The sequence below is a fragment of the Kogia breviceps genome, chromosome 3 (genome assembly GCF_026419965.1).
Source record: "Kogia breviceps isolate mKogBre1 chromosome 3, mKogBre1 haplotype 1, whole genome shotgun sequence".
In the NCBI taxonomy this organism is placed as follows: domain Eukaryota; kingdom Metazoa; phylum Chordata; class Mammalia; order Artiodactyla; family Physeteridae; genus Kogia; species Kogia breviceps.
The window spans coordinates 120,551,748-120,571,682 of NC_081312.1; the positions used below are offsets into that span (position 1 = coordinate 120,551,748).

At 43.6% G+C, this 19,935-nt stretch overlaps 1 protein-coding gene across 3 annotated transcripts in view; it reads right to left on the reverse strand.

Annotated features, from left to right (window-relative positions):
• Positions 1-3,842: 3,842 nt before the first annotated feature.
• SLCO3A1 (solute carrier organic anion transporter family member 3A1) overlaps positions 3,843-19,935 on the reverse strand; it is a 345,269-nt gene continuing 329,176 nt past the window's right edge. Inside the window, exons 10-12 of one of the 3 annotated variants that reach the window (XR_010839766.1) lie at positions 13,216-13,458; positions 7,173-9,336; positions 4,443-4,516 (exon numbers count right to left, since the gene is read on the reverse strand). Coding sequence is in view for 2 of the 3 variants with exons in the window: in XM_059059267.2 (XP_058915250.1) it covers positions 13,079-13,458 (380 nt within the window). In the remaining variant the exon portion in view is untranslated. Of the gene's footprint in view, positions 4,517-7,172; positions 9,337-10,265; positions 13,459-19,935 lie in introns of those variants that run through there. The other 2 variants (XM_059059268.2, XM_059059267.2) reach the window with 2 other exon arrangements.

A 19,935-nucleotide genomic window follows, 5' to 3' on the forward strand; every position in this document is an offset into this window, starting at 1 on the left:
GTACACTGAATTCTCATGATGTCTGCCAAGGAGGCTGAAACCTTCCCATCTCAGAGCCACATGTAGCTAAAGTTCAGAGTGGTGACTGGACATGCTAACCTGGCAAGGTTAGTAAGCAGCTGAGCTGAGATGCAGACCTGTTACCTGCTCTTTTCACTAAGCCATCCTGCCTTCCTACTGCCCCCAGCTGTAGAGGGCTTACTATGTGCAGAGGACCTCACAGGGTCCTGTCTGTACTAAGTGAAAATCACAGCCTTGCTTTAAACATAACATACATCAGTTTGAAATATGGAATGGATTCAGGAACAGCAGTCATCTCCCCCAGCGTTCATATTCCCAAGAATTGTAGGATGCCGTGAAGGACAGGGTGGGACCAACTCAGACTGAGGGCTTCCAAGTGTTTTTTAAGCCCTGTCCTCACCCACATGGTCTGAATTCTGTATCTCTTCTTCCTGCCTCAGTATTTTTTTCCAGATTATCCGCTGATACCATCTGAGGAAATGATTGACAGTGATATGCTTCTTCAAGGGTCATGTTCACAGAGACAGTTGCCATTTAAATAAAATCTTACCTGAGAAAGACAAATATCATATGATATTGCTTATATGTGGAATCTAAAAAAAAAATCATAGAGAAAGACAAATATCATATGATATTGCTTGTATGTGGAATCTGAAAAAAAAAGATACAAAGAAACTTATTTACAAAATAGAAATAGACCTAGAGACATAGAAAACAAACTTATGGTTACCAAATGGGAAAGGGTGGGGAGGGATAAATTAGGAGTTTGGGATTAATAGATACATACTACTATATATAAAATAGATAAATAAGGACCTACTGTATAGCACAGGGAACTATACTTAATATTTTATAATAACCTATAAGGGAAAAGAATCTGAAATATATATATATATATATATATATATATATATATATAACTGAATCTCTTTGCTGTACACCTGAAACTAACACAACATTGTAAATCAACTACACTTCAATAAAGAAAGTCAAAAAAAAAAGGCATATGTCTCCCTTTCTAGCATTGCATTGTAATGCCTGATTATTTGCATTGAACTTAAAGAGCTAGGCAGTGATTATTTTAGAAACAACAGAAGGAACAGCCATTTTCTTTGGGCTCTTTTCTTTTTCTTTTTTTTTTTTTTTTAAACCTATATCAAGCACTGATTTTACCGTGAAAATTTAGTTGCCTTCCTACAGAATAATTCCCCAAAGAAATGGAAGGATCGACATGGGAGCAAGTTAAGCTTCTGGGGTAAGAAAGGAGCCTGTTGCTGAGCTGGGGGTGTAAAGCCTGAGGACAGAGGTTCCCACCTCCTTTTCACTGGGAGACGTTTCATTTGATCCTGGGGATTGTGGGCAAGGTCTCAGTGACAGGTGACGGAGAGAGCCTCACAGGAGAATGTCTCCTTTCCAAAGGAGGCTGCTGGCTTCTGCCATGTCATGTTCGAGTCCCTGAGCCTGTTTTTTTTTTATATTGCTGGTCAACTGAACTCATGCATTTATTACTCTGCCTTTGTGTTCCAGGTTGATTGTCTTTTTATTTCACCCCTTAATTAACTTAGGAGGAAGAGGGAAGTGAGATTGCCCATTGAAACACTCTTGCAGATCTGCAAAGCTCTCCTTGGGGGATCTGATAACTACATGTTTATGCATTTTATACATGGGAACACTAGAACTCAGAAAGGTTAAGACACTTTTAAAAATGCTTTCTGGAAAGCAGACGCTAGTCTCTGCCCTCTGCATTAATTAGACATTTCTCTGCACAATTATGTTAACAGTGCTATAGCAGGAATTCCTGAAGTAACAAAGCCTGAAGAGAGAAAAAAAAACCACGCAACTCTTTGTAAAGTGGATGTGCTCATGGTGGTTCAGAGTCCACATTCAAGGCCACAGAAACAGCTTGTTTTTATTTCAGTTGAGCCAAATGTTTGGGTGCATGACTAGCCCTTTCACAAAGACTGAGAAAAGGGTCAAGTTGGATTTTCAGATCTAGATCAAGATGGAGCAAATATATACATAGTTGAAAGCCCCAGTGGCCCATGGTAGCTGATAGGACATCTGGAAGAAATGGCATTTGGATTAATCTAAGCAGTCTATTCTCCCTGAGTTGGTTGAACAACCTGTGCGCACAGCTCTCTCACGGACCTGCTTAGATATTGAAGGATGAATCTCTTGATCCCCCCAAATAAGTAAGACATGTTTGTGAAGTTCAGATAAAATAGATGGGAGTGTGAGTTTTCCATAAATTGACTGCGTTTACGGCGGAAAATATAGCAAAAGAAAAGAAATTGGACTGTAGGTGAAAAACAAATGTGAAACTTTGGACTGAGAGCATGGATGCCATAAGCAATACCCTCCCCTGCTTCCTTCTTCTGCCTCCAACTGAATTTCCAGTGCAAATGAAGCCCAGCTTCCGTGAGGAATCACTAACCACTTTTTCAGCCATTTCAGCATCATCTTTTCACATCATGATGGAAAATGTTGAAATTGCATTTTCTTGGGATATTTATGCTGGAGAGAATAAATCATGTTGCTTTGCAAAAAAAAGAAATAATCACATAAATAATAGGGTCAGGCTGAAAAGAAGTCCTCGATACACCAATGGGCCAGGTAATAGGGTCTCAGAGAAGGTAACTCTCCCAAGCATACTCTTTTCTGAGTCCATGGATCCCAGAGTGAAAATATCAGGCAGGACTGAGGGAGGGTGAAATCTTCAAGGAATATTAGCCTGACAAGCTTTGATTTCAGGTGAGCTCAACTGCAAACGATGGGGCTGTAGGAGGGCAAGATCCAGGCTGGAAGGGGATCTGAGAACATAGGTCAGTTATCAGGGTTAGCCCCACACGAGGACTGGGGCCATGCTGGGTCTTTTGTTCAGATGACAGAGAGTGAGCATTAGCTCCCGGAGCTCCTGTCTGCCTAGGGATGTAATGACTGTACTGAGGACTCTCAGATGCACACCAGTGGCAGGCATCAAACTGATTGTCCATAGGAGGTAGGAGTCCTGTCATTGGATTAAGGATGGTAGTGGAGAAGCTAGCCAATTAGGAAGCAGCCTCACAATGGCAGCCTAACAATGACTGGGAAGGCAGTGGAGCTCCAGCCAGGCAGTGAGGCTTGTGGGAGGGTTTTTGGACCTAGAGAAGGGAAGGCAAATGCTGCCCTTGCCTCAGAGGGGTGGGACTAAAGTCAAAGCCCCAGAGGTTGATGATTCTGAGGTTGTTTGTTCATCATTCATTCATTCAGTTATACAATGAGCATCCACCAAATGTCACACACTATTCTAGGCACTGTACCCCAAGAGGAAGCCATTCCCTGCTCTCCCAGCGTTTACGGACAATGGGAGAACCAGAAAGGAAAGCCAGATGGTGACAGTACAGGACTATGGAATGTATCCGTAGGAAACATAGCAGTGTTGTGGAGCATCTAATTCCAGCCAGAGGCTGGGAAGCAATGAACAAGTACCATTTCTCCGTGCCCATTCTCTGTGATACATGGTGCGGCCTTCACACTGGATTTCAATGAAGCCTTACCACAATTGCGTAAAGCAGGCGACAGTATTCCCATTTTACAGATGATGAAACTGGGGCTCAGAGGAGTCAGATCACTTCCCCAATACCACACCAGTAGCGAGTGCTGGGGTGAGGATTTGAACCCAGGTCTGTTTCGGCTCCAAAGACTGTGCTCTTTTGAACTATTCAAAGCCCGTAAATATAGAACACACACAGTCAGAAACACTCTCCTCAAGAGTCTTTGAGGATTGTCCTACCCAAAGACACAAGAGAGGAAGATAATAGAGATTACAGCGTGAGACTGAGGAAGAATTAAAATAGTGCTTTTAATATAATTCTCAGCAAACGTACAGTATGTACTTTACATCACATTTCTAGACTGCTCATCTGGAAAATAGAAGCTGCAAAAATACAGAGTACCACACTCAAAATCTATTGAGTATGTGCTTTCCCCGCCCCCCTCTGTTCTATGAAACAGGGTAATTTTTACCCTCTCTTATTAAAATCCAGACTCAGCTGCTTTCGGAAGAACTGTTGGAGCCCTCAGTCAGAGAAGCACTCCCAAGAGGGGGTTTTCTAAAGCATGTCAGTAGGCCATCCCCACAGGAGCCAAAGGAGGGAATAGGCAGAAGGAAATTTGCACATCTGGTCAATATTACTCTTTAGTGATCCAGGAAAATGCCTACTCCAAGGGTGTGGAGGACTCCTGGCCACAGACACCTGCTAAGTCCTCATCACAGGCCTGTGTTTGGGGCCTCAAAGGACCACATACTGGCTGGAGAGTCCTCACAGGGACCCTTGGGTTCTCGGGCAGGGCAGAGCACGCTAAGTCAGGCCCGCGAGGTCTGTGGGTGGTGGCGGGCTGTTCTGTGCAGGAAGAGGAAGAGGGCCAGGCCCTCAGCTTCTCACAAAGGAGTCTTCTGAAGGTGATTGTGATTCGGGACAGGTTTTCTCAGTCTCAATGTCTTGGTACTCTGTGCCTAAAGGGGGAGGGGGGAAGAGAGCCAAGAGGAAAAAGAGATCGGTCTTTTCTGGTTTTCCTACTTATTTTTTAGGCTTATATAATAGCATTCTGGTTTTCCAGTGGAATGGATAAGAGCAGAAAGTCATGTCAATAAAATGCTACGTTTTGCTCTACGTCACCCCAAGGAACCAGACTCCAAGCCCAAAGACCTTTATGTAGGCCAAATTTTTCTGAGAAGCGTATATCTATACATGTCTATACCAACACCTACGCGGATGTTTACTCTATGGGAATGAATAAGAAGCATCTCAGTCATTAACTTATCTTCATCCTCCTAAGTCACCAGTGACAGACACTGTCACTGCAATCTCTGTTGAACAGGTGGCTGTGTACCAGAGAGAACCTCCTGGCATTCTAATGTCATGCTTTCTCCTCCAGCATTTGGGACCAGTTTGCTTCTCATTCAGCCACAGAGGGTCACCACATGCTGAGTGAGAGAATCTCCTCATTGGAGCAAGGTTTTTAAGCCTCCACAACGCTTCTGAAATAGATGCTGTGGCTTCATTTAAAAGGCACGAAAAACCCAGCTTCGTCCCTGTGATGATTTACAAGTTGTGTAGGTCTCCGTGACCATGACATGCAGCTTTCCTGTTCAGTGATAGCCAGAGCGGTACCATAGACATCCCCACTCATCTCCTTGTCCTCTCTAGACTCTGACCCGGAAGTACAAAAGGTGACAATGTGGAAATGTCACTCCCTTCCTCAGGATTTTGCAGCTGAGACCTGGCTTATAGGAGATGCAGCTCACATGTCCTGGACCGTTTGGAGCATCCTTCTCAAGTTTCACAAGGTTCAAGTTCTTATGGTCTTGGGGGCTCTGTTAGAAGCCGTGGGGGCAGGGAGTTGGGGATGGTGGGATAGAAGTGAGAGAGATGGGGTTGGTTCTTGTGCGCAGAATGAATCAGGCAGAGAATGATGAGGAGCTGGTCAACTTCTGCTGACATGGCTAAGGTGGAAAAAGGAAGGAGGAGTGTTTTTAAAGGTCTCCAGTGTTTATTGAAGGAAAAAAAGAGTTCTTCTCATTTTAGATCTCTGTGCCAGTAGGCAAAGTTTGGCAGAGGTTTTCGCCGCCGGCTCTTGCCTCATTTCTCTATGGAATTATAGACTTTTGTAGGGGTTTCTGATAGTAGATGCCTTCCTGGCCTCATCAAAGCTCCCTGAGAAGCCAGCCAGATCTGTGTTCTCACTTAGGTGGTGTTTGCAGTGTCATGGGAAGAGCACTGGTTCAGGAGTCAGACAGACACGGCATTGGCTCCTGGTGACTTTCTAACTAGCTGTGTGACCTTGGGCAGCTCTGGTTTACTAAGCCTTAGTTTTCTGATTTGTAAAGTGGAAACAATGATACTTACCTCTTAGGGCAGGTGTGAGAAAGCTGCTGAGAATATTACCTGGGATCAGGCCTTATGGCCCCTGGCACGTGGGTAGCAGCCTCATAATAAGCATGGCTTCCAGCCCCTTTCCTCCTTTAAGGGGCTGGGCTAGAGCACAACTGATGTGTTAGCTGGGCTCCTCTTATAATGAAACTTCCTACATTGCATACTTCCACTTCATTTTATGGTCTTCGATTATAAAATCCAACAGTCTTGACAAACCCATCTCCATGAGAGTTACCTTCTATTAAGTTAGCATGAATTTAAGAAGAACATTATTTTCTGGGATGTAATGGGATGGTAAAATCTCACCCTACAGAATGTTAAACCTCCAGAAAATTTACTATGGTTGTTCCATTTGCTCCTGGTAAGAGAACATACTCACTTTACCTTACAGAAAAATATCCAGAATTGGTGCTAATCATCAATTACTGATTGTTGGCCTGAGTTGTTAATACAAAAATCAAAACATCTAGAAACTCTGTTCCTAAAAGTCTAGTATTTGATAATAGAGCAAGACATATCTCCAACCAGTGACCAGCATCGGTGCGTCTGAGGCCCTGGGCTGGAGCCGAGCTCCTGAGGTTGATGCTGAGGACTGCAGGGGTGCCAGGTGGGAGGGGTGTCCGGGGTCTCTCCCACTGGAGCTGATGACCAGTGCAGAGGACTGTCTCCCTGGCATTTCAGCACTTTGAAATTGCATTTCAAAATGCATCAGAGTGGAGGCATCATCTCCTGTTTCCTCTTACCTGCCTGCTTCTGGTAGAACATCCCAAATAAGTTATCACTGGGCTCTGTGGTTAAGACTGGGAGTGACACAGGAAGAGCAGATGTCCCCAGAATACAGCTGTTGCCATGTCCCCGTTGTTATGATAGGGGGCATGCGAGAGTGTGGGGGGCAACCATAGTCCATTTGAGTTGGAGTCTTCTGAACAGGACGTCCCTACAGGTGGGAAGGGTCCCTCATTTCTTGCCCAGGATGGAGGGAGTACCCATAAAGGCAAAGAACACGAGTTTTGGAATTGTTGTCCTGGGTTTAAAACTCTGCTTTGTGACTTTGAGCCAATTCTGGAAGCTTTCCCAGACTCATTTTCCTCTCCTGTAAACTGAAGTTTAATAACTGTTTCTGCCTCACAGGACTATGGTTGAGATTAAATGAGCTAATACATGTGATAAGCTGGTTTATACTAAGTGCTTGGTAAATGTCAGCTACTATTATCATTAGTTATTATTCATGATTACCAATTATTCCACTGGGCATATCTACTAGCTTTCTAGTGCCAATGTTTCGTGTTGGAGGGAAGGAGGGAAGAAACTTGAACTACTATTCAGTATCTGGATTCAATCTTCTTTGTCTTGTTCTTGCATTTTCCCCTCCCATGCCCACTTCCATCACTTAAGAAAAAAAAGATGATTACTCTGGTAGAGCTAGGGAGTGAGTGTCAGGGCTGGAAGAGACCATAGATTGTATAGTTCCAATTCCCCTCGTTACACAGGAGAAAGATAATGTTGCCTTCATTGCAAACCCTGACAACAATGGGATACTTACCTCATTCTTGGAAAATGGGATACCTGAATTAGATTTTTAAGGCTGAAGGACCCTTCCAATCCATGACTCAGCCCAGGCTACAGTGGCCTCTGCTGCTACAGTCCATCAGACTGTATACCATGCTGCTTCAGACCTCATTGTTTTCCAGAACAGAGATCAGCATGCTACAGCCCTCCCTCAGCCAAACCCAGAGACTGCCTGTCTTTGTAAATAAAGCTTTATTGGAGTACAGCCCGGCTCATTTGTTTACACATTGTCTAGGGCTGCTTCCCTGCTATGACAAAAGAGTAGTGGCCACAGAGACTTAATGACCCTCAAAGCCTAAAATGGTTACCACCTGGCCCTTTATGGAAGGTTTGTGAACTTGCTCTGCTGGTCCTGTCAATGGAGGGTCTCTTTCCCTGGCTCCCTGGCAGACATCCACTGCTCTTTAGTTCTTCTTTTCTAGACCACCTGCTCTCTGAAGCCTTCCTGATTCTTGATGCCATGATGCAGAACTTCCCAGCTCCCTGAAACAGCCCTCATTGCTCCCAGACACAGACAGACAGACAGACAGACCCCGGCTCTTAAAATGACTATTCTACTGCTTTTATTTGTGTTCAGGTCTGTTTCACTCATTAAACTTTGAGTTCTTGGAGGGCGGGACCATGTCTACTCTACCTCTGTACCTGGTTTGGAGCCTGGCACACAGTCAAAATTTTAATGAAGCAGTGAGTGAATAAACACATCACTGGAAAATATCAAGCTCATACAATGCTCCCTTAAATGGCACTAATCCTGCCAAGGAAAACTGTGCTACCATGTGGAGGGTCCCTGAGAAGCATGAGCTCTGTCCTTATCTCCATGGCAGTCACAGATTTCTAACGTGCTGGGGAATCCTGGTTTTTCTGAACTCCCCGTTTCAGGCTTTTTAACTCATGTCCTCCCCGCCATGATAACCAAGCACTCTGAGGTCAGCTACAAGCGTGAGGGAGGGGAGACACAGGTGGGTGGCTGTGCAGACAGTGTAAATTCCCGTGTGATCCTAGCAACAGGCCCTGAAAGAGGCATCTGAACAATGTCTTCCTTGCATATTCTGCCAGTTAGAGATTCCTATGTTTTACCAATTTATTCTTGAGCAACCATAATACCCCAGGGAGGCTAGGTCCAAAGGCTATCAGTAGGGCTGGTCACTCTCAGAGATTAGGTCCTCACAGCTGTTCAGAACTCAAGAACTTGAACTGAGTTGGGAGAGGTGAATAAGGAGGGAAGGAGCAGAGAGAAGGGGAAAAGGACTCTGTTTATGCCTCAAACTAATTTCCAGGCTCAATTTAATTTCACTAGCACCCTCTCTTGGAAAATGTTGCACCTCTGAGGGATTTGACCTGGATTCTATCCTAAAGGGAAACACAGACCATGGCTCGAAGGAGGCTGTTGAGAGGCACTGACATGAGCTCAGTGGAGTAATTAAGCCCCTATGTGTCTGGTACCTTCTCCTGGACAGATACTGGTTCTCCATCAAAACAGTCAGGTAAGAACAGCACAAGACAGCAAATATTCTGTTAGACTGAAAAACTGCTTGTCTGTTTTTCTCCCCTCATCCAAACCAAACCAAACATACAAGCAACAAAACAATAGGGTGAACACCACCAAAACATACAAACAACAAAACAACAGGGTGAACACCACCAAACAGGACAGAAGCTTACCCTGTCCTGTTCCTCTGCTCTTGACTGTATAATCAGCTGCATTGATTTCTACAGGTTGAACTTTATTGCTTCACGTTGCTCAGGAGTACATTCAGGACTCCCAAACAGGGCTTAGAACACAGGCCTGGTGGGCTTGACTGGGTGGAGAAGAAACCACACTTCTCACGACCTGAACAGTGTGCAGCAAGAAAAACAGCCTTGTAGGCTCATGGTGAACCAACAACTTCTCTTCCTCAGAGGGTTTCCCTGTGAGTATATATATGTTTCCATTTTACATGCTCCTCATGAATGGCCTGCTTTGGCAGTGTGGAAGATAATCTATTAGCAACCATGGCAGAATCTTTTTCCTGAGAAACTTCCTCAGGAGTGGTGTGGCTATCATCCCAGGGACCAGCTGGCCGCCCTGAACGGAACATTTCTGTGAGTCTCCTTGGGCCTGTGTGCAAGGCATGGAAATGTTGCCACGCCCGAGCGAGGGGATGCTCTAGGTTATTATTGGAGATGGGGGAGTGGAATCAGGGATTTGAATGTAGACACACCACTTAACCAAACTCTACAAATCATCACTAGGGGAAGCTATCCCACAGGAGGGTGGGGAGCAAGAAGCGATTTTTATGGAGAAGCACGTTCCTTCCTACTCGGAAGACATTAGGAAGTCTGTCAAAGGATTCCTTAGAAGCTCTTGGTTTCCCCTGATTATTTTGCCTGTTAAGGGCTGCTAGCAAACTCCTTAGGGGACTCATGAGAAAGCCCACATGCTGTGGCCTCCTGGAGTGGCAGTGTCCCTGGGGTGCCTGGGAGCTTCACAGCCTTCCTCTGTGGAGGCGTGAAGAAGGCAGCAAAGCTGCTGGGCTTCCCTGACAGCCCACAGCCTCAGCAGGAGGAAGACAGCAAACTGTCCCCCAGAGACAGAGACTTCTACAGAATGTGTTCACTTCATATGCAGGAATATTATTGGTAGAAACCTTTTTGGTCTATATGTAGGAGTTACAAAAACCTGTCGCAAGTTGCAGCAAAGAGAGCCTTTTCCATCCATCCCAGGGCACCTTCCACTAAGGTGGTGGAGGGCTTTGTAGCAGAAGAGAGAGAACATTAGCATTCACTTTCTAGGTTTATTCCGTCCCTTACATCTTTGTTTTCCATAGTCCAATGAAGATCTCCCCAGGAAATCTTTCCATTCAAAATCCTGCTCAAAACCAAGCAAATAATCAAGGGGCTGGATTGGGAAGGGTATGTACAATGGTTCCTTGTAGCACAAAAGAAAAATTAAACCTAGACTAGGTTTTCTGTTCTGGAGCATGGGAGAGAAATTAAAATTTTTAAAGGTGACAACAACACATGTTAGAGCCATCTTACAAGAGGGGACTTTAAATTTCGATCCAGTTGTTGATAAAACTCAGCCCTGGAGTTGTTTTCCTTCATCATCCTAACCTCTTATTCTCATTCAGCCTAAAATCTTAGGAAAAATGGCCAAAATGCAAAGAGTTTTCAAAAGTCTTTTTTAAAAAACAAAAACACAAATAGCCCCATGAAACATGAGGTCCTGTAGCCTCAGTGGGTGTGGACTGATTTTGGGGAAGCTACACAATCATATACAAGAGGGCAGTGATCTATTAACAATACATTTTCAAGACAAAACCAACCCAATACCTATACAGGATGGAATGACAGCCTCGGGAGCCACAGAGCGTACATAGTTAATGAATTGTTGGAGAACAATCCCACCTTTAACTAGTTAACATATTGATGAGCGTCCCCATTTTCAGGAACAAGGACAGACTCAAGAAAAACACAGGAGAAAGCTCTTCCGGAAGCATCCTGTCCCGAGGATGCAGCTGATCACGGTGGCTCCGCACCGCGACACAAGCTTCTTTTGGGCATCCTTGCTCCGTGGGGCTTTCTCTAGTTTGGGGCTGTAACTCAAACTGCCCCATTTACAGTGTTTGTTAAAAATTCAGCACAATGCCCCTCTCCCCCCGCCCCACTCTTCTCTTTCCTGATTCTCTTGTCGCCTTCTAGATGACCTGAAAATACGTGTCTGTCTGAGGTAAAAAAGCCAACCAACCAACGCATGCTTGGGGTCTTTCCAGGCCCAGGAGTGGCCTAGATCAAGGTCACTGCAATAGCATGAAAGGCGGGTTAACTGGACCCTGTGTGTGCGTGTGCACATATGCTGTCTCTCACATAAGCTCTGCCCCTTCTGCAAACGGCCTCACCAGGCCGAGTTAGCTGGACGTAAGAGGTTTTCCTGTGATTCTTACCCCAAACAACGGTAGGTTTGCTTCTTGCTGTTTGAGGTTCAGCCACTTTCAAAACACAAACAGACAAAGGCCTGTCTTGAACTAAGATTCAAGACTGACCCTGAAAATATTACAGACATTTTCAGGCAGTGAACGTGCAGTAGCTTCCAGGAGCTTGTGGGTCTGTTACCCCAGACACTACATGCTGCTCAAAGCTTGTGCTAGGGAACCGTTCTTTTTTCCCTCTCCTCTCCCCAGAAGCCCTGCACCCATACACACAACCCACAGCTGAGCGTGTCTCCGCCGCAGGTTGAAAAGAACGCCTCTTGGCATGTGAAGCAGGCATATGAAAGGGCTTCCCGTGACAGTGATCACTGAATCATGGGGAATAAATGGAGAAGGCAAATTTGCAATTCATCATGTTATCCCCTGTTGCCTCAAATGTGATCCTTTAAAAGGCAGGGTGCATATACACTCTCTTTTTTAAGCTTTTTTTTTTTTTTTCTTCTCATAACACACTGCATATTCTCGTTTTCGCAGACTATCCAAATGAGGATAAAATGATTAAAAAAATTACAATAGATTAATTGCATCCCTTGAATAACATTATATTTTTGGTGCATTAAAAAAGGAGAAAAGTAAAAGCAACCAGCTTAATAAATTCGGCCTAGAGAACTGTGTTAGTGACTGAAGGGTTAACACAGATTTGAGAAGTAGTTAAAAATAGTATCAGAGGATTATACATACCAACAGTTTGAAATTCATATGCATTGCATTTTTTTTCCTTAAAAATGGCAAAATGTTTGGCAAATGTAAGCAAATGACTTGGACTAGGTTGGGTTTCACCGGCTCTGAGCGAAGTCAGTCATAGCCAGGCGAGGCCCACTGCTTCCTGAGGTCACTCTGCGGGGCTGGGGGATGCACCCCAATGGGAGATGCTGTAGGGAAGGGGAGGTGCTGGTCCCCCATGTCCGGCTCCCCCTGGGGCCCTCAGTCTTGAGAAATGGAAATGGAGCTGGTGAGAGGTGTCAATTACAGTCTCCAGCACAGATCACCCTTTAGCATCGCTGAGAGAACTCTGGGGCCTTGAACCACATGTGTAGACTGGGTGAGTCGTCTACACAGCGACCCATATTGCAAAAATTAGAGAAGTGGGCCTCCACTCCTCTGACTTGGGTGCCCCTCCACCCCCGTGTGGGCGGGGAGGGTGGCATGGGGTGTGTCACTAGTGCTTATCCTGGCAAATGTTGTCAACTTGGGTTTTTTAGTAGACTTCTTTTAATATATATATATATATTTGTTTTGTATGTGTATATATATCCAGAAAGGTCCGTCCTCCAAGCTCGCCACCACTGTTCCCTGAATTTGGCAGTGCCTGTTGCTTGCAGCTGTCGGCATCCTGAAAAACCATGAGGTGCCTTCAAAGAGTAGACTAGTAGACTCTGAGCCCCAGGAGGTTGCATGTCAACCACGTGATCCCACGCTCTGCTTATTTTGAATCCCGTCTGGCTCTGATTTTGAGAAAAAGGACAAAGGTGCTGTGTGTACATGTGTGTGTGTCTCTGTGTGTATTGAGTTGTTTTTTTTTTAAAACTTTTTTCTTTTTTTTTTTTTTTTTTTGGAAAAATGACCCTTGGATGACTAATACAGAGTTCAACCCTCCTTCAGTCACTATAAAACAGACTCCATGTTCTCACACCACTCATGATCTTCAAGGTTATAGATAAATTTTGTCCTATGTGTCTGGTTTGCGGGCACAGGGTCCCTCCCCAGATTGTCTAGGGTCAGAGTAGAGGCAAAGAACTCACTGGTGCTCAGCCCGCCCTCGTGGTTTTTGATGTATCGTTTATAGTTTTTCCTCAGGCACTGCCACGTGGTGGTGTAGAGGAGGAAGGCAAAGGACTTGAGCGCGATGGCGATGCTGACGTACAGGTATCTGTAGGCCACGTTGTCGTAGAGGACGCAAGCGCCTTGCTCCCCACAGAATGTGCTCCAGAACAGGCAGGTGGAGTCGATGCCGGCCCCAAAGATAAGCGGTGGGGGGATGAAGCCTGTCGGAGGGAAAGGGACAGTTAACGTTTGGGCTCGAACGGCTGGTTTGATGGAGAGAAGGGCTCCCCTGTCCCCGTCCGTATCTCTTCTGACAGGACTGCAGAGTTTGTGGACCATATTCAGTGGTTCTACCGCACAGTGGGGAAAAGACCCTGTCCGGAGGTCAAACTGCTTGGGTTCGAATCTCAGCTCTGCCTCTTACTGCACAAGCCTGTGCAAGTTATTTAAGCCCTCTGTGCCTTAGATTCCCCATCTGCAAAATGGGGTTAATAATATCAGTCCTTCTCAGATCACTGTGAAGGTTGGCTCATTGAATACATGGAAAGCATTTAGAACAGTGCCTGGCACAGAGTAAACACAAAACAAATGACATCTGGGATCATCATCCACTGAGTCTGAGAAGGAAGAGAGTCTTCCCTGAAGGGAGACATTCTTGGTTGTCACTCAAAGAAGTGCACCCTTGTAGAGGAAACTGCTAAGAGGCATCATACTCTGTGTATTATTCTTTTGCGTGGGGCTTCTGAGGCTTTGTGTGCTCTTGAGAGGAGGCAGCTGGAACTAGAGGGGACCAGAGGTTGAAAATGAGTACACTACACCTTATGTGTGTGTATATATAATACAGGCACACACATATACATATGAAGGATGTGTTCTCATATATGTATATATACACAGATATGTAAATATATATGTGTGTATGGTTTAATAGCTGGAAAACATCTGCACACATACTGACAACTTTCCTTCCCCTAAATATTACCATTGGAGCAGAATACTTTTCATTCTGAACCAGGAACCAGTTATAAAACCTTCACAATAGATCATTTCATGCACCTACAACCAGTCATCGAAAAAGGCAGATGAGATGGAAACTATTCATCATCCTTAATTCAGTTCTCTGTTACTCTCTGCATTCATGTGCCTGCTGCTACCCCCGAGCTCAAAGGTTATCAGGCCTGGCGCACATTAAAATCATCTGAGGTGTCCTATCCCAGACCAATTAAATCAGAATATTGGGTATGTGGCCTGGTCATCAGCATTGTTAAAATAAAACATTCCTAGGTGATTCTGGCCTGTTGGGGGAAAAATGTTTCATCTGTATTATGGGAAAGCAATGGATGGGCCCTTAATACAAATTAATTGCTTCGGAAGAAGCAGTGTCCCCAAGGCCAGAATATGGTACCAATCATCTTCGGTGAGAAGCAGGAAGTGATCCCTGGAAGCAGGTGGTGACGATTCCCATATCCCAGGGCCGAGGCACCCTGATAGCCTGAGCATTCTTTTCGGCCCTGGACTGAGTTTCACTTTTGTATTAAGGAAAATCCCACTGAGAATTTGATGAGATATGGACCTTTCGTCCAGAAAAATACATCTACCCACAAAAATGCATCCACATTTCAGGGGTTTCACGGACCCCTGAAGTCCATCCATGATCAACAGAATAAGAATGGCTATGTTATATCCACAGCAGAGCCTCCTTTCTGAGGGGCCCTCAGAGGGCAGCCTGGGAGAGGGAGGCTTAATGAAGGAAGCAGCACTTCCTTGTTTTTTTTTTTAATTGAAGTCTAGTTGATTAACAGTGTTATGTTAGTTTCAGGTGTATAGCAGTGATTCAATTACACATATCTACTCTTTTTCAGATTCTTTTCCATTATAGGTTATTACAAGATATTGAATATAGTTCCCACACTATACAGTATGTCCTTGTTGTTTATCTATTTTATATGTAGTAGTGTGAATCTGTTCATCCCAAACTCCTAATTTATCCCTTCCCTCCCTTTCCCCTTTGATAACCATAAGTTTGTTTTCTAGTCTATGTCTGAGTCTGTTTCCTTGTTTGTTTTTTTAACATCTTTATTGGAGTATAATTGCTTTACAGTGTTCTGTTAGTTTCTGCTGTATAACAAAGTGAATCAGCTATACGTATACATATATCCCCATATCTCCTCCCCCTTGCGTCTCCCTGATCTCCCCGTGCGATGCAGCTGCTTCCCACTAGCTATCTATTTTACATTTAGTAGTGTATGTATGTCAGTGCTACTCTCTCACCTCATCCCAGCTTACCATTCCCCCTCCCCGTGTCAAGTCCATTCTCTACACCTGCGTCTTTATTCCTGTCCTGTCCCTAGGTTCATCAGAACCACTTTTCCTTTTTTTTTTTTTTTTAAGATTCCATACATATGTGTTAGAGTCTGTCATCCAGTGTTTCCTTGGTTGTAATGACTGGCCTGGGATGGCATGGGGGGAGAACTGCATGATCCTATCAGTGCTGATGAGGTTGGCAGGGCTTCCTCCCGGGCCCAGGTGCCTCAGCACTTATCCTTAGCACTGTCCAACTTTGTCGCTTGTTACTCCAAAGAGAACTGCCCCCCCCCCCCCCCCCCCCGCAGGAAGAAATTTTCATTGAAACTGCAATTAAATCTCTCCGGCAGCTTGAGTTAATAAACTCCAAGCTCAAATTCCCATACAACCTGTTCCCTCTTTGCAGCTCCCAGGTCAGGTTGGTCTTGGTGGGTGGAAACTCACATTCCCAGCATTCTCTGCACCAAAGGCTGCCCAGGTGTTTGAGACCTTTCTCACTAACCAGTGTGTCTTCTCCTGCTCCCCAACAGATACCTTTCTTCATTTAACTGAAAAAGAGCCAACTGGAGGAACTGCCATGGCAACCACCGATAGACACTAAGCTACACTCCACATTACTTAGGTAAAGAAATGGAGATCTGGAGCCAGTTTAGACTGTGGATAGACTTGGGGATCAATGGGACAATTTGGCCTGTTCCTATAGCCCAGTGGGAAAATGCAGATCCATTCGCTTTTCTATTTGTCAGTTTTATTAGGTTGTAATTTGCTCCCTCCTTTTCCTTCTGCCTCTCTCGTCCTAGCCCCACCCATCACCAGGCAATGGGAAGCCAAGACTATGACACCTCTGGTATAAGATTTGCCAAGGGAAGGAACTGAGGGCCCCTTGCTCCAGAATGCATGAGTGTCTGAAGAGTTGTATGCAAATCCAAGTTGGGCAAATCAGGTCATATTTTAAGCACATTGCGGGAAATGTACAGTATAATGGAACCATTCATTAATGTTTGCTTAAATTAAAAAAAAAATCCCTCTAAAGTGCCAATATGTAACTCTTTCACATACCTGATCCGAGTGAGGATTTTTATAATTTGTCTTAAAGTAGGGCATATTTCTATGTGCTAAGGATGTCAATTTTATCCTTGTCAAGCTTTACTATTGGATGACAAAGCCCTGGAAAGTATCAGAAAAAGCCTTCAAACAGAAATTAGAAAGCTAAGTGTCTAGCAAAGTTTTTCATGTTTTACTCGATATTTTGGAGAGCGTTTGTGGTCAAGATGAAAGACCTTCTCACTTAAGGAGCGGAAAGGATGGGGTAAGTCACTTTAGGTGCCTCAGTTTCTTCATCTTTTAGGAAATAATATGGCCTGCCTGGTCAGAGTCAAGGTGAGCACTCTGGTACAAAAGAGGGGAGTGTTATGCAAGGGTCTGGTCCTTCCATATGGCCAGAAATTTTGCTACCTTATTTATCTTGTACAGGGGACTTGTGGGTGATAGTTTATTTATCTATTTATTTTTAAAACGTCTTTATTGGAGTATAAGTGCTTTACAATGGTGTGTTAGATTCTGCTTTATAACAAAGTAAATCAGTTATACGTATACACATGTTCCCATATCTCTTCCCTCTTGCGTCTCCCTCCTTCCCACCCTCCCTATCCCACACCTCTAGGTGGTCACAAAGCACCGAGCTGATCTCCCTGTGCTATGCAGCTGCTTGCTTCCCACTAGCTATCTATTCTACGTTTGGTACTATATATATGTCCATGCCATTCTCTCACTTTGTCACAGCCTACCCTTCCCCCTCCCCATATCCTCAAGTGCATTCTCTAGTAGGACTGAGTCTCCATTCCCATATTACCCCTAGGTTTTTCATGACCTTTTTTTCCCCTAGATTCCATATATATGTGTTAGCATACGGTATTTGTTTTTCTCTTTCTGACTTACTTCACTCTGTATGACAGACTCTAGGTCCATCCACCTCACTACAAATAACTCAATTTCGTTTCTTTTTATGGCTGAGTAATATTCCATTGTATATATGTGCCACATCTTCTTTATCCATTCATCTGATGATGGACACTTAGGTTGCTTCCATGTCCTGGCTATTGTAAATAGAGCTGCAATGAACATTTTGGTACATGACTCTTTGAATTATGGTTTTCTCAGGGTATATGCCCAGTAATGGGATTGCTGGATCATATGGTAATTCTATTTTTAGTTTTTTAAGGAACCTCCATACTGTTCTCCATAGTGGCTGTATCAATTTACATTCCCACCAGCAGTGCAAGAGGGTTCCCTTTTCTCCACACCCTCTCCAGCATTTATTGTTTGTAGATTTTCTGACGATGGCCATTCTGACTGGTGTGAGATGATATCTCATTGTAGTTTTGATTTGCATTTCTCAAATGATTAATGATGTTGAGCATTCTTTTATGTGTTTGTTGGCAATCTGTATACCTTCTTTGGAGAAATGTCTATTTAGGTCTTCTGACCACTTTTGGATTGGGTTGTTTGTTTTTTTGATATTGAGCTGCATGAGCTGCTTGTAGATTTTGGAGATTAAACCTCTGTCAGTTGCTTCATTTGCAAATATTTTCTCCCATTCTGAGGTTTGTCTTTTGGTCTTGTTTATGGTATCCTTTGCTGTGCAAAAGCTTTTAAGTTTCATTAGGTCCCATTTGTTTATTTTTGTTTTTATTTCCATTTCTCTAGGAGGTGGGTCAAAAGGATCTTGCTGTGATTTATGTCATAGAGTGTTCTGCCTATGTTTTCCTCTAAGAGTTTGATAGTTTCTGGCCTTACATTTAGGTCTTTAATCCATTTTGAGCTTATTTTTGTGTATGGTGTTAGGGAGTGTTCTAATTTCATACTTTTACATGTACCTGTCCAGATTTCCCAGCACCACTTATTGAAAAGGCTGTCTTTTCTCCACTGTATATTCTTGCCTCCTTATCAAAGATAAGGTGACCATATGTGCGTGGGTTTATCTCTGGGCTTTCTATCCTGTTCCATTGATCTATATTTCTGTTTTTGTGCCAGTACAATACTGTCTTGATTACTGTAGCTTTGTAGTAGAGTCTGAAGTCAGGGAGCCTGATTCCTCCAGCTCCACTGTTTTTTCCCAAGATTGCTTTGGCTATTTGGGGTCTTTTGTGTTTCCATACAAATTGTGAAATTTTTTGTTCTAGTTCTGTGGAAAATGCCAGTGGTAGTTTGATAGGGAATGCATCGAATCTGTAGATTGCTTTGGGTAGTAGAGTCATTTTCACAATGTTGATTCTTCCAATCCAAGAACATGGTATATCTCTCCATCTATTTGTATCATCTTTAATTTCTTTCATCAGTGTCTTATAGTTTTCTGCATACAAGTCTTTTGTCTCCTTAGGTAGATTTATTCCTAGATATTTTATCCTTTTTGTTGCAGTGGTAAATGGAAGTGTTTTCTTAATTTCACTCTCAGATTTTTCATCATTAGTGTATAAGAATGCCAGAGATTTCTGTGCATTAATTTGGTATCCTGCTACTTTACCAAATTCATTGATTAGCTCTTGTAGTTTTCTGGTAGCATCTTTAGGATTCTCTATGTATAGTATCATGTCATCTGCAAACAGTGACAGCTTTACTTCTTCTTTTCTGATTTGGATTCCTTTTATTTCTTTTTCTTCTCTGATTGCTGTGGCTAAAACTTCCAAAACTATGTTGAATAAGAGTGGTATGAGTGGGCCACCTTGTCTTATTCCTGACCTTAGTGGAAATGGTTTCAGTGTTTCACCATTGAGGATGATGTTGGCTGTGGGTTTGTCATATATGGTCTTTATTATGTTGATGAAAGTTCCCTCTATGCCTACTTTCTGCAGTGTTTTTATCATAAATGGGTGTTGAATTTTGTTGAAAGCTTTTTCTGCATCTATTGAGATGATCATATGGTTTTTCTCCTTCAATTTGTTAATATGGTGTATCACTGATTGATTTGCCTATATTGAAGAATCCTTGCATTCCTGGTATAAACCCCACTTGATCATGGTGTATGATCCTTTTAATGTGCTCCTGGATTCTGTTTGCTAGTCTTTTGTTGAGGATTTTTGCATCTATGTTCATCAGTGTTATTGGCCTGTAGTTTTCTTTCTTTGTGACATCTTTGTCTGGTTTTAGTATCAGGGTGATGGTGGTCTCGTAGAATGAGTTTGGGAGTATTCCTCACTCTGCTATATTTTGGAAGAGTTTGAGAAAGATAGGTGTTAGCTCCTCTCTGTATGATTGCTAGAATTCGCCTGTGAAGCCCCTGGTCCTGGGCTTTTGTTTGTTGGAAGATATTTAATCACAGTTTCAATTTCAGTGCTTGTGATTGGTCTGTTCATATTTTCTGTTTTTTCCTGGTTCAGTCTCGGCAGGTTGTGCAT